The 14,548-nt window shown below is 37.5% G+C and overlaps 1 protein-coding gene across 1 annotated transcript; it reads left to right on the top strand.

The window, feature by feature from the left end:
- Positions 1-3,525: 3,525 nt before the first annotated feature.
- Positions 3,526-14,119, top strand: LOC110683044 (THO complex subunit 6-like). The gene is made up of 13 exons (XM_021859382.1): positions 3,526-3,786; positions 3,870-3,901; positions 4,021-4,119; positions 5,012-5,088; positions 7,096-7,141; positions 8,178-8,238; positions 10,024-10,077; positions 10,321-10,401; positions 10,689-10,728; positions 10,863-10,969; positions 11,612-11,722; positions 12,836-12,952; positions 13,679-14,119. Exons 1-13 carry the CDS (start codon positions 3,583-3,585, stop codon positions 13,766-13,768), a joined length of 1,119 nt encoding a protein of 372 aa, XP_021715074.1. The 5' UTR covers positions 3,526-3,582; the 3' UTR covers positions 13,769-14,119.
- The last annotated feature ends 429 nt before the right edge of the window (positions 14,120-14,548 follow it).

Consider the following 14,548-nt stretch of genomic DNA (forward strand, 5'->3'; position numbering starts at 1 on the left):
TAAAATAATAATGTAATGTAAGTGTTATGTACAACAAACTAGAGGTCATTACAGCAAATAAATCAGATAATTCTATCCTATTCTGACTCATCAATTTGGTGTAACGGCTCTCTATCCTGTATGTCCACTCTCGGCCTTTGACGACGGCTGTAGTGACGGACCGTGGTAAATGGGTTCGGGCGTACTGGCGGAGTCAGCTGGCTGGAAGATGGGTCATCAGGATGACGTAGGGGCGCGGAACTGCGAATGTCGTACTCCTCTGCGCCCGTGAATGACGAAGGATCACCCCCACAGCTACTCTGGCCAGCCTCGAACTGTGAGTGACTAGAGTGGCCGCCATGATCGTCCCGGGGGTGGACGAGATAGGCGTGACCATATCTCTGCAAGGTAGCCATGCCCATATCTCGCACCCGCTCGACCTGTGCTCTGGGCGGCTCAGGTATGCCTGGAAGGACGTCCGACAGTGTGTCAACCATCGCCGTCATATCCAACGCCTGCAGTAATTAAGGATGAGTTAGTTGAATGATATACAAATTTAAAATTGATAAAAATAAGTTAATCAAATACACTTACATATCCCCTGATCACGTCAAAGGATGGATGGTAATGTGCGGATGGCGGTGTGTATCTGGGGTTGATGAAACGCCGTGTAATCCGCATGTACCACTCCATGTATGGATCGTATGGATCCATAACGACGTGGATGGGGTCACCAGTGACGACGAACTCCAACCGTCGATGTCACAAGTCAATGTACTGGGCATGCTCCGTCCGCCAATTCCTGTCGCTCTTTCCCCGACGGTCAATGCGGTGCAGCCGGACACTAGTGTCACACTGCTGGGGGACAGTCTGTCGTAGTCCAAACTATCGCATGACTCGATCTGGTAGGTGACCCTCGACGACCTCAAAACAGATCAGGGGGACCCTAGAACGCCACTGCGCCTGATGATCTAGCAGATGTGGAGGCATGGCAGCAACTAAATCAGCTTCATACGGGTCCCATGTCATCTGCGATAACACATAAAAAGTAACATAATAAACAAGTTAGTGCATATTAAATATGTTAAGAGTATACATAATAAATAACAATTTCATAAACAAATAGGTTAATTGTAAACTAAGTAAGAACTTTCCGAATTAAATTGTTAACAGATAGGTAGGTTACCTGAAGCAAAAATAACGGTCCGCTGATCTCACGAGAACCCCGGCGGGATGCTCTACACAGATGGCGATACAACATCGCCAGACAAGCACTGCCCCAGCTGTAGCCACGAATATGCTCCCAGTCGTGGTCTACCAGCTGCAGGTAAATGATGTGTAAATGGTTGCCACTCTTGCCACCGAACATCACACCCGAGATGAGCAGAAAAAGGTACGCTCGAGCATGTCTCGCAATAGTGGCCTCATCAGCACCATCAGGCAACACACGAAAAGTGTCGCGTATCCAGCCGGTCCTCAATCCGCCGCCCCTGATATCGTCAGGGCCTGGCTGAACCCCGAGAACCTGAGCTACATAACCGGGGGGATCGGCCAACGCAGATCCAGACACCGGACTCCCATGAATGGGAAGCCGTGTGAGTATCGCCACGTCTCGCAACGTCACGGTCGCCTCCCCAACAGGTAGATGGAAGGAGTGCGTCTCCTGCCTCCATCTCTCCACAAGCGCAGTAACAAGCGCTGGGTCGACCTTTATGAACGCCATCCGATGTATATCCATGAAGCCAGCGTACTCCACGAAAGGCAGAATGCGGGGATCGATAACCCAATCGCCAAGGAACGCGACAGTGTAGTGCCTGCATGTCAATATGCCCGCTGGATCAACCGACTGACTCCAAATGTCAACGCTACGATGTGTGTCCTGTAGTGTAAGGACAGAAGGGTCGGTGGGTCCGGGTGTCCTATTGCCGCTGTCCATGGTATCTGTTCATAAACAGTTATAATCCAACAATTAAAAAGTAAAAATTACATATAAGCGATAACAAAATACAGAATTTCAAATCTCATACTTCAATCTAAAAATCCAACTGTTACAATCATTTGAAATGTAGAAACACAATCACTGTACTATTCTACTACATCACTCTAGATAACAGAAAAAAAAAAAATTAGTGCCCGGTCGATCTAGAGGGACACGATCTCTTGTTGTGACCCTGCTGGTGACAGAGGCCGCATTTGCTCGCGGGACGGTTGGTCTCATCCATTTCATTGCGTATGCGCCTTGACTTAGGGCGACCTTGTCCTCGTACCATGCCGTTGTCGGGAATGAGTTTAGGCCCTCCATTCTCTCTCCATGTCGTCTCACAAGGGATAGGCCAGAATTGGGGAGCGTATGTGTTTGCGTAGGCCTCTGATTGCAGTTCCCGGTCCACCCATTGCCGCTCTGATATTGAATACTTCGCACAAACTGCTAGAACATGAGAACATGGGAAGTGGAAGATCCGTGGTTTATTGCATGTGCACGTTCTTAACTGAAAGTTAACAATATGTCTATGGCCTCCTTTTCTACCAATTCTATCTCCCCTCTTTGTTTCTACTTGATATATATGCAGTCGACGGTTATACGCTTCCACTTTGATCTATCTAGCCTTTGCAATGTTTTTCTCCATAATGGAAGTGACTTTAGGGGAGTATGCAAGTCCCTGTTCAGATCTAGCCTGAGATAATTCCCTTCTATCAGTGAAATACTTATTGACTCTGTGGAATGTTAATTCAACAAGGGACATGATGGGTAGAAATCGAGCACCCTTCAACACATTGTTAAATGTTTCTGAGAAGTTCGTAGTACATATCCCATATCTGCGACCAGCATCGTGAAACAAAGACCACATAGGCAAGGGCACTTGGACAATATACTGTATGGCCTTGGTACATGCCTGACCGATCAAACTCATATCGGCTACCAGTTTTCTTTCCTGCCTTTGGTACGCAGCAGCCTTGAACATATCTCTCATGTCGTTTCTTCGCACGTGAGTCTTCAAGTTAGAAGCCAAGTGCCGAACACAAAACCTGTGATAGGCTCGCGGCTCGGTGAATCCAACGTTAGGGTCATTCATTGCTGCAATGATCCCAACATGTCGATCAGATATAACACAGAGGCCATCCCGTTGAGTGACATGAACTCGAATGCAGCCCAGAAACCAAGACCAGCTGGAAATGTTTTCCCCTTCGACTAACGCAAATGCAAGCGGAAATACTTGGAAGTTTGCATCCACACTTGTAGCAACCAACAATGTTCCTTTAAATTTCCCGTACAAATGCGTCCCATCGATACAGCCTGATACAAAAACGCTGACTGAGGCAGCGTTTTTATGTATTTCCATATTTTTTTAAAAAAAAATTTGTATTTCACTAAATAAGAAAATTTAAAAAAAAAAATAATAACAGAGGTAAAACGCTGACTGAAAGAAGCTCAATTCCGTAAATAGTTTGGCCACGCGTCTATATTCGTAAATAGTTTGCTAATAGGGCTCAGTTTCGTAAAAAATCCCTCAAGAGGCGGAGTAATACTTTACTAGACTAGAAGAGTAAATGAACAGAACATATATTAGACCTGAAAATTAAGAAACTGAACAATAACCAACAATGGTGATGGACGCCACCAACTGGGACGAAGACGCTTACAGGAACACCATCCTCCATGAAAGAGAAACTCAATGTCGAACAGTTTTTCGTGCCATTTTTGCTCCTTCAAACCCTAACCATAACCCTAATCCCGACATTGTTGTTGCTGCTTCAAGTGATGGTTCAGTCGCTGCTTATTCTCTCTCCTCCATACTCTCTTCCATTGTACGCTTCATTCTATGCTTAAATTCAATCTTTCTCTTCTATTTCATGTAATTTTGCAGTTAAATTTTGGTTTTTGTTTGCAGGAATCGCGCTATGGCGTGCCGACTCCTCAACAGTGAGTTTGATTTGTTTTGTTGATGATTTTGTGAACTATTTTTGGATGATTATGGTTTTTGATGATTATATTGGTGTTATATTTATGTGATGATTGATTTTGTGAAATTTGGATTACAGAGTGTTTACTGCTGAACCTTATTGCTTTCTTCAAGCGCATGAGGGTCCTGCTTATGATGTTAAGTTTTACGGCGATGATGATGATGCTTTGTTGTTGAGGTTCGTCTTCTTGAATTTACGCCTTTTTTGCTCGGGTTATGTTGTGATTGGTAATGCTTGTTGGATTAAGATAGTTGTCAATTACTTACAGGAAAATGCTACTTGAAGTATTATAAACATAATTGCGCTATATGTTAATTTACAATAGATCATGTTAAAAAGAACAATGCAGGAGAATCGCACAATATAAGACTCGTGTTTGTGCACAGTTGTTGCTTTTGCAGCATAATATGATTATGAACTTTGCTTAAGTATTTAGTTTTGGCTATTACTCTATTTGTATCAATCTTCTGCCAGTATCACCTAAAATATCTTGTTTTAGTTTCAGAAAGCTGCTATGATTTTGATTATAACTCAGCATATTCATTACCGACTTCAAAGGCTTTTTTTCGAAGGATTATGAATACGAGTAGTGAGTAATTATTGGTTCATTAAATGAACATGACGATATGTGGCTGTATAGGCCCTTCTCTGATTTCAATAGTTTATTTGAATTACTTATAATAATAGAACAGAGGAGCTAATTGCTTCAAATTACCCAACTATATTTTTTTTATTTTTTATTTTTTTTATCGATTAATTACCCTACCAAATTGCTAATGCCATTAATTACGTTCTTGCAAAAAAGTTAGGGGGAGGGGGATATTAAATCAAATATGTGTTGTACCCTAGAATCCCAAAGCAGATTTCTTCATTGGGGGGGGGGGGGGAGGGGTGGGTTTAGAATTAGGAAATATGTTTTCAATCATATATATGAATGACATATTCATATGAATAGTTTGCTTTTGTTCCTGTGTGATTTTGCATTTGCATGCATTAAACGTATACAGAATGGTAAACATGAGGATATGGGTTCAGAAATTTTGAATGAATTTTGGAATTTACAATCCAGCTGTGGAGATGATGGCTGGATACGAGGGTGGAAATGGAAGGAACTTGAAGAGTCAGAGACACCTATACATAAACAAGGTATTGTATCTTGCTTCCTTAGGCTTAGATAACATGTTGGTTGTGCGAAATCTTTTTACCTTCTATTTGATGAGCAATGAAATCTTGCAAACTCTTCTGTGTAAGGGGAAATTTAACCATTGAACATTTGTAGTGAAAATGGTCAAAGTGTCTTGTGTTTTCTATTATTTTATGGAGAAACTGATAGTTCAATAGACTTTCTTTGGCAATTGAAATTAAGAGGGATCAGTATTTACTGTCCTCCAACTTTTAGGAAGTGGTGAAAGAAGAAACTCTTCTTATACCAGGAAACCCAATATAAAACCAATCCCAAAACTAGTACAAAGAGACCAAAAATAAGCACTACATAATACAACTTAGAACAATACCCAACGGGACTGAACTAAAACAAAACTTAGCTTAGCATTAATAAGGAAACTAAGTAAGCATAGTGACAAAAGTAGCTGCTTTGATTAATCATTGCACCTGCTGGCGTCCTTGCATCGGGCTCATTTGACAAACATGAATCACTAAACACTTTGTTACCTCTTGAAAGCCAACAATTTTGGACAATTTCAACAAACTTTCTGATAAAATGAATCTGCTGATGCATGAGCTACTCATTGTAGGTTGATAAGCTTAGTTGCCATTCCTTCTCTTCACAAAAACTAAATGACAGGTTGGAGATTGATAGAAGTCTCCAACATCGCACAACACGATACTTATCTCCCTCCATTCTCTGATGGTATCCTCAACTCATGGACAACTTTCTTTAGTTATTCTTTGAAATCTCTGAGTTACTTATAATAGTGGTTTTTAGGATTGAGGAAAGAGGACATGTCACTTATGCCAGAGTTCTATGGCCGATTCTGGTTGTGATGTTGGGTTGGGTATGGAAGATTTTCGGTTTTTTCTTTCCATGGGGCTTGGAGAAGTAATTTGTGAGAGTTCTTTTTTTCTTTTCTTTCTTTTTTTTTTTTTTGGGGGGGGGGGGGGGGGGGAGGGGGGGTGAAGGGTATATCAAATTCATATGGTAATTTCTTTTTATTAGGGAATTTGTGGAGGGGGATGGAGGTTCCGATCTACGGAGTATGTTCTAAGGAGGCATCTGACTATCCACCGGATATTAAAATTATGCTTGGAAGGGTTGTGGGTGTTATTTAGTGGATGAAACATTGTGCCTTCTAGGCTATGGATTTTAGAATTGTGCTTGGAAATGTGGTGAGTGAATTAGTTGAGGATGGTGTTGTATCCAGTGTATGAAAAAGCTTGCTTATGCGCTGAGGCCTAGGCACTAGGCGATTGGGTAGAACACTTTTTTCCTTTTCTTTTCTTTTTTTTTTTCTAAATCTAGGTTAGGTACATTCTTATGGGTGCACATTAACCATTTAAAAATAAATAAATTATACACTATGCCTCATTGAACTACACCCAAGGCGCACGTAGGCATAACAGGACCCTATCGCCTTAGTGTGCCTTGACCTTTGTTAAACACTGGTTGTATCATTGAGTGGTATCAGTGACTAATCACAATTCTGACGTTTTATCGGTGTCTGCCATGGTGCCTGAATGTTGAATCACGTTCACGAAGCATTACTGCAGTAATGTAGCTCTTTCCCATAAATATTGTGGATGAACAATAAACTGCTATCACTTCAACAGAATAACTTTGTTTGTAATAGATGGTATTGCTATACCAACAAAAGAAATTGTTGTTAGAAATCCAAATGATAGCCAATAGCATATACTACTTTACACTAGATATAGACTGAATTTTTCATTTGAGAATCTAGAATAAGTTTGACATGCTAAGTAGGTGTTCAAAATAAGCACATTCAGCTTAAAATTAGACATTATTAGCTTAAACAATAATAGCAATGAGATATGGCCTGGTATGGGTCCTGGCTGGAATTAGTTTTGCTGAGTTCCCCACTATTTTTTTTTTTTTTTTTTTTTTTTTTTTTATAGAGCTTGGTAAAATTAATGTATGTCAGAGGCTTAAGAATCATTTTCTTGATGTATGTGCAGGCTCCCATGTAAAACCTTCTATAGACTTGATGAATCCACAACACAGGTATTACTCGAAATTAAAATTTGCAAATAATATAGCTTTACTGCTTGCGTTTACTTGACACTTATTAACTCGTATTTATCATCATAACATTGTTTGGCTTTGTGTGTGTTTGTTTTGACTTTTGAGGATTCAAAATATATTCTACAATCTAACTCATGAGAGCATAGATATCATTGTGTGCTCTCACAGTGTGCATGCAAGAAGACTTTTTGGGAGTTCAAATAACTTTTCCTTTGTATGTGCTGATGATGACAAGAGAAATCATTTTCCTTTAAACCCAAGTGTCATATATCAATAAATAGTTAAACTATTGAATTAAACCCAATAGTTCCTACTTCCTAGATAGATTTTGAATTTAAGATAATATTCTTACTCTTGGCGATCTTAAGACTTTGATCATCCGTTAAGTTAGGTTTCAGTTACACACTTAGGTTTTGTTTTCCTCTACTTACTAAAATAAGTTTTGGCATAAATAAGTTAAAATAAGTAAAAGCAAAAGTTAAGTTCAGCAAAATTCTAGTTAAGGCTCTATTTGGTTCATTTGAATGTTTAATATGTAACTATACTATTTGAGCTTATATGAACTTATATTAATTTGTCTAAACTTGCATTATTTTGTCTGAACTTGCCTGGAATAATTTGAAAGTCTGAACTTGTTTGAACTTATATGAAATTAATTTTTTATTTTGAACTTATTTTATCCAATTTTATTTTGTCTGAACTTATTTTTTCTGAACAAAGGTATAATAAGTTAAAATAAGATGAAACAAAAAGGCCCTAAGCAAAAGTTCAGCAAAAGTAAGAGAAGTCCAGCATAAATATATCAAGTTCAGCAAAAAAACGGTTTAGGATAACCGAGCCTTACCCTAGGAATATGAAATAAGTCACTTTTTGCTACACTTATCATTTTGATGCTTGGTGCACGTTTCCATTTGATAGGCTTCCCTTAGATAAAAAATTCAACTGCACATGGTAATTCTATCTTTTCTTATGCTTGATTTCATTCTTAAGTAATTTTTCCTTTATTTTGTACTAGGGGTCCGTGGTATGCTACATCTCCAATATCGGAGAACAATGCAATTGCTGTTGATCACCAGGTTTTCAAATGATTGTCTTGTTTGTTTTTCAGTTAATGTTGTTTTTTAAATTGATGGGGTTTGTGTTTTATGGTTACCATTATCTCTCTATACCAATTATCAAGGCAAGGACTGAACTACATACATTTCAATATTTCTGTTCTATGCTTGTTGCACCTTAATGGGATGCTTGTTTAAACTCAAATATGGTTGCTGGATTTGACCTCTTGGGTGCGTATTTAGAGTATGTCATTTAATCTATCTTGCTTGACAATGAAAATGGGGTTTCTAAGAGCATGTAGCACTAGATAGAGCGTATGCAAGAAATATTTGTGGATGAATACTTGAATTTATTCTTGGCTCATGCAACAACTTCATCCTTTTGGGAACAAGGATTTGGTTTTGTTTTGTGTGTGTTTGTTCTAACTTCTTAACTAAGTGGTTAAAAAAATTAAGTTGTTATGAGAATTAGGTGTACAAACTCAATTAATTATTTTTAAAAAAAAAAGAAGATAAAAAACAATAAGAAAGAGTTGTGACATATGAACCTGACCATACTAATTTTTTACTTGCTCCTCCCCTCCCCCCTCCCCAAATATCCACTCACAATACACCCACCTATCTTTCTCTTTTATTGTATGTTGCATTGCCTTCTCATCTGCCACCTTCCTTCTTTTCTATTATTAGCGGAAAAGCCAACCTTCTTCTCTCTAGCCGTCAACCTGCGCAGCCATTGGAAACAAAGTCAATATTTGAATCACTTCTCTTTTAGGATGGAAACTCCTTAATTTTCTTTCTTCTTTGTCATCTGATTAGTCAATTGACTGATTTTTATCTAAAGGATCTAATGTACAACTAAAATTGAAATAAGATAGAAAGGGCTCTTTCAGCTTGATCGAAATCGAGCACCTTTCTTCATTCGCTTGCTTAAAGGTACTAGAGAGATGGATGATTAAACTCAGAGGAAAGCTAAATAATTAAATAAATTGAGCCTATGGTACTAGAGAGATGGATGATTAATGAGGCTGTTTTGGGATTATAGAGAGAGGAGGTAGATCTGATTTCAGTTGATGAATGCCATGCCTATTTTCTTTTCCTCTAGTCGGACCCATATCTTTTGTCCATACCAAGGTAATGTCTTGTCAAGTTACTGTGGGGCCATCAGCCAACTTGGTGAGTCCAAATATCTAAGCTTGACTTCTGATGTTGTTAGGTTATTAATATGGGTTTTTTGAGTGGCAATCTTTCATTAAGACAATTTGTTGAATTCAAGCCTATGCCAAGTTGCCAACCAAGGTAAGATTGCATTTCTCAATGGTTAAGTCATTGAGCCTCAGAGACTTTAAACGCTTCTGCTTATTCACTAAGGTTTTTGACACTAATAAATTTTAATATATTAATATTTAACAAGATGACTTCTTTGTACTCTATCTATTCCACTTTGTTGTCTACTTCTATTCAGGGTTGCCCTAAAATTATGTCTTCTAATTCCCATTATATTAGCATACTACATACGAGTATTATTAGAACGTTAACTTGGATAAAGTGAAGACATTGAAGAGGGAGATTCATCAGCCATTTTGTGTATCACAATATAGGCTGTGCTGTTGTATGAATTTTTTACTTTTTTATATTATTCAAGTTTGCAACTTGATTATATCATCACTTCCTATAAATTATTTAGTGACTAATTGCCTTGCTTCTAGTCATCCTCCCCGTAATTTGATCTCTTCTTCATATGATTGACACCTCAATAAATTTCACTTTTTCCAATGATATTAATGTTCTCTTTTTCTTCTATATCAGAGAGGATCCATATATGCTGCTGCTGGTGATTCCTGTGCATACTGCTGGGATGTGGTAATTATCTTGTTTCTTAAATAACACATGAAACCTGTTTATTTGTTCTTCTATGAGTTTTCATTGAAATATAAGAAATTTTAATATTCACTTTCTCTTTTTATATCTTAAACTTGAGGTTATGTTTAAAATTCCAAGTATTGGCACGTTGTTAGTTTCATCCTCTGCTGAGTATATCTGATGTGTCCAGATACTCCTTTTAGCTGTTCTGTATCTGACTAGTCCATTCTATATCTTTCTCAGGAGACAAGTAAGATTAAGACGGTGTTTAAGGGACATTTGGACTATCTGCATTCCATTATTGCTCCAACGGGCAGCAATCAGGTAGAATTTTTTATGCCAAAATTTAAGCGTCTTGACTGTTTGTGAAGTCCCCTTTTGAGCTCCTTTTTTTTTTTTCCAAAATTAAAAGAATAAAAATAAAAAGAAAATTATTATCATATTGCAGAGGTGCAAACCTGACTAGTGCCACTGATTGATATAAATTGATAGGTTATATCTTATATCTGTATGTTTGAAATCCTCATAGCATGTAGATAGATAGATAGATAAAGTAGGATACTGAAATTTGTCTGAAAGTTTGTATCTCATTGCTCCTGTTTGGGTTTCAGATCATAACTGGATCAGAGGATGGTACAGCAAGAATTTGGGGTATGATGGCAAATTTGTAGTCATGCTGGAAGATGCACACAATTTTTTTGCCCTTTTCTTGATTGCTGTGTGATTATTTTCTTGTGATTTTGTAAAAGAAGTTAATATGAACTGATTTTTAAATTTTCTCCTAGACTGCCGAAATGGAAAGTGTGTTCAGGTGATATCTCCAAAGCGAGAGAGTCTAAAGGAAGTTTCCAGTGTTAGCTGCATTGCTCTAGATGCAAGTGAGAGTTGGCTGGTAAAGCTTCTAGTATCATGCTCTCTGGTCATGATATCTGTTTTTGAAGTTTGCATTGAGATTTATTACACCATGAGAATTGCCCCCCCCCCCCCCCCCCCTCTTTTTTTTTGCCAGTAGGTCAGCTAGATCAAATGAAAACAGTCTTGCCCTTGAGTAATTAAGACCAGCATAATTATGAATTTGTGATGTATATATTAGACGCATCACTTTGTTCGGCAGAAAATTCCAGATTACCATTCAGTATTCTAACTATAATATTGACTAATTGAAATATTGGTTTTGTGTAATGAATCTGAATATAACTTGTGTTGGTCTGACATTAAATAATAGTGTAGTTCCTTAGCACCTTTGCATTTCTTGGTATTTCATTGGCGGTCAATCAGAGTGCAGCATTAGTACCTCTGCTTCCATTTTAAACGTTGTTCTTCTGTCGGTTGTTTTTATGAGTAGATTATTTTGACTTCTTATAACAAAAGATCTCTATGCTGTGTGTAAAGTGCAAGTTTGTAGCCATATAAATGGCCTTTGTAGAAAAGGATCTGCAGCCCAAGTACTTAACATAGTACCAAATTATTGTTATGAGGCTCCTGTCTGCCAGGCTTCCTGCATAAAGCATAATGTAACGTTTCTCTTCTGCAGGCTTGTGGTAGCGGAAAAAGTTTATATGTTTGGAATCTTCTGGCTTCAGAACAAATTTCAAGGATCAGTACTCCTACAACTTGCCAAGATGTAGTTTTTGATGACAATCATGTAAGATCTTATTCTGGTTTGTGGCTGGGTACTTAACCTGCCATGATTAAATATCACCATTCCAAGTTGAACCTAGCTGTGTTACCATTCTTCCATTAATATGAACACTAACTGAATTTTCAACTCTGGTTGTGCTTGCATGAATTGAAGTGGTGGTATTAATTTAAACTGAAGCTTGTTCCTGAATTGTGAATGTTTTCCTTTATTTATGTCTGTGTATCCATTTTTGACTATGATAAGAAACTCATTGAATGTTTGATGTCTTTGTTTGACTTCTTGTCACCTTGAATAGTTCTGTATGTGGTTTAAATTACCTTTTCTTTGGTGATTGCTGTCGCTATTTTAATGACTACGTTCCTGTTTGAGTTGGAGTGTTGGACTTCTAAATAATGGTGGGCAATTTGGTTCTGTCTGAATGTTTACATCATCATAGTATTCTTTAAGTAGTGGTATGGGTAGGGTTTAGGTACTTAGGTGATGGCTTACCACTTGTCACACGAGTCTTTGGGTGACAGGGAAAATTTTTTAGCATCGCAAATTTTGATCTCTAATCTTAGGTGATCTTCAGCTTGATTTAATTATTATCAATTCCAACTTGGCTGGCTTTAGATTCAGTAGCACCTTGTTACAGCTTCTTTTATTATCTTTTAGAATTTCTTGGACTTTTATTAAACTAATATTCATCCTAGATATAGGACACAGCTCATTTTGAAATTTTCCTTACTGATTGTTCATTTCATTATATTTTTCCTTAAAATGTTACGTTGTACGGAGTATATTTTTTACCCCCCCCCCCTCTTTTAATTTATCTGTCAGCTCATTTGACTTAGCTGCATTTGAAAGCTCTGTTGTTGTTTAAGCTAGTGAAATTCCTGTTCTACATTCATATAATTATCCGAACCGCATAAACTAGATCCTGGTTTACATTATTTTAGGCTGCTTCCATCAAGGGGATGTAAGTTGACCAGAAATTTGCCTTTTCACTTTATGCATTAGCAACTGGTGCGGATGGTCATTTAACAGCCATTCGCTTCACTGTAGCTATTTGGCAGATGTGTTGTGTTGTGTTGTGTTTTGCTTTGCTTTTTATTTATATCTACTATGATCTATCAGATATTAGCAGTTGGAGCTTCATCAATGCTTAGTCGAATGGACATGAATGGCAAGATCCTATCTCAAATAAGATGTGCTCCTGAGTCGGCATTTTCCGTCTCCTTGCATCAGTCGGGTGTATGTTCTGTTAACCTTCTAGTTTTTGTCATTTATAAAACCCTTGCAGTAATTGCTATAGTATGCAAAGCTTATCATCACCTATTTATTTTCTGATTGTTTAAGCATTTTTGGAAAATTTGATGCGAGTTGGAACATTCAGCTTCTTCATCCCTTATGGAGATGTCATTTTTTCAAATGTATTACCCACATGCTCCTTAAAGAGTGTCCGTGTATGCTTCTTATGCAAATACTGTTTTCTTTAACAACAAAGCCTTAGTCCCAAAATGAATTTTAAATAAACAATATTGTCCTTCTCTATTTCTGCCCTGGCAATGTTGTATTCCCAGCAAATTGAAGGGAAAGGGCCAAATTTGCCAATGCATCCATATAAATCATTCCCGAGGGAGCTAGTTTTGTGGTGGTCTCACTGATGAATATCCATTTTCAAGCTTTACAGAATTTTCGTTGCATCTTCTGTCTAACTAGTTTCTATGTTATATTTATATGCATGAGAGTTCATGTGTCACTGAAATGATGAGATAGACAAGGGCAATCATCTCGAATTATGATATCTAAGGGGATAGCTAGTATATTTCCTTTCATACGTTAGTAATGTTATGAAGTGTTTATAGCCTTGGTGATATTTCCATCACTTTAAATTTAACTGGAATCTGGGCGAGGGAACTTATTAATGATTTTCTTTCATTAATTGTGCTGTTGGTTTTCATTCTATTACTTGTCCAGGTGATAGTAGTTGCTGGGTATACAGGGCTGGTTGATGTGGTATCGCAGTTTGGAAGTCACTCGTGCACATTCCGATGCACATCTGTATGATCTCCCACCTTATATAATTATGCTTTATACGAAGTATGATTCTTAGACTTTTTGGTAGATAGATTTCCATTCTAGTGAAGGTTCAAGTACTTGAGCTACGTATCATTATGGTGAAAAAAAATCGAAGATCTGATTATTAGTGTAGATCTGATTTCCTGATTACCTTTCAACCTCCTTTTGGAAATATTTTATTTTTACAATATTGCTCCATACTATAGTCCTCTACATATAGATAATCTTGTAGTTGTATTTGTAATTTTCAGGTGACTAATTAGTAATGTTACATTGACAATTTTTACAGCTAAAAAAAACAAAGGTTTTGCAGAAAGATATATAGAACAAGCAAAACTATCATAAGTGTTCAATTTCGGTTTGGTTCATTAATGTTAATACTAACTTCAATTCTGGTAGCCCGGTAGGAACTGATTTGGGTTAGTTTCAGCTTTCAAGTCTCTTCGTTATCAAATGTGTGAAATTTGGTCGGATTGTCTCAACTTTTGCTTCAATTTTATTGTCAATTTTGGGTCAAAATTGGCTATATTGCTCGAATGTTGGTATGTGGTCGTCCTATTGTAACTTCTTAGACGCGCTAATTGTAGCATATCAAGGTCTGAATACTCTAAAAAAAATGAGATCCGAGATCTTATCTTTAAATTCCCTTGATTTCCAAAGTATGCTAATGATATGTAATAAATATTATCATAATTTATAAGTTAGACACTTTTTAAAAGAATAACTACAAACTTTCAAGTGAATCTTAGCGTAGGAATGGTTTAAATA

This window comes from Chenopodium quinoa, unplaced genomic scaffold, assembly GCF_001683475.1.
Source record: "Chenopodium quinoa cultivar QQ74 unplaced genomic scaffold, ASM168347v1, whole genome shotgun sequence".
In the NCBI taxonomy this organism is placed as follows: domain Eukaryota; kingdom Viridiplantae; phylum Streptophyta; class Magnoliopsida; order Caryophyllales; family Amaranthaceae; genus Chenopodium; species Chenopodium quinoa.

Excerpts from the sequence above, each read along its gene's own strand:
- LOC110683044 (XM_021859382.1), top strand. The coding sequence starts at position 3,583 with ATGGTGATGGACGCCACCAACTGGGACGAAGACGCTTACAGGAACACC. Across the intron at positions 7,142-8,177 it reads TTGATGAATCCACAACACAG|GGGTCCGTGGTATGCTACAT; the intron begins GTATTACTCGAA and ends ATTTTGTACTAG. Across the intron at positions 10,970-11,611 it reads ATGCAAGTGAGAGTTGGCTG|GCTTGTGGTAGCGGAAAAAG; the intron begins GTAAAGCTTCTA and ends TCTCTTCTGCAG.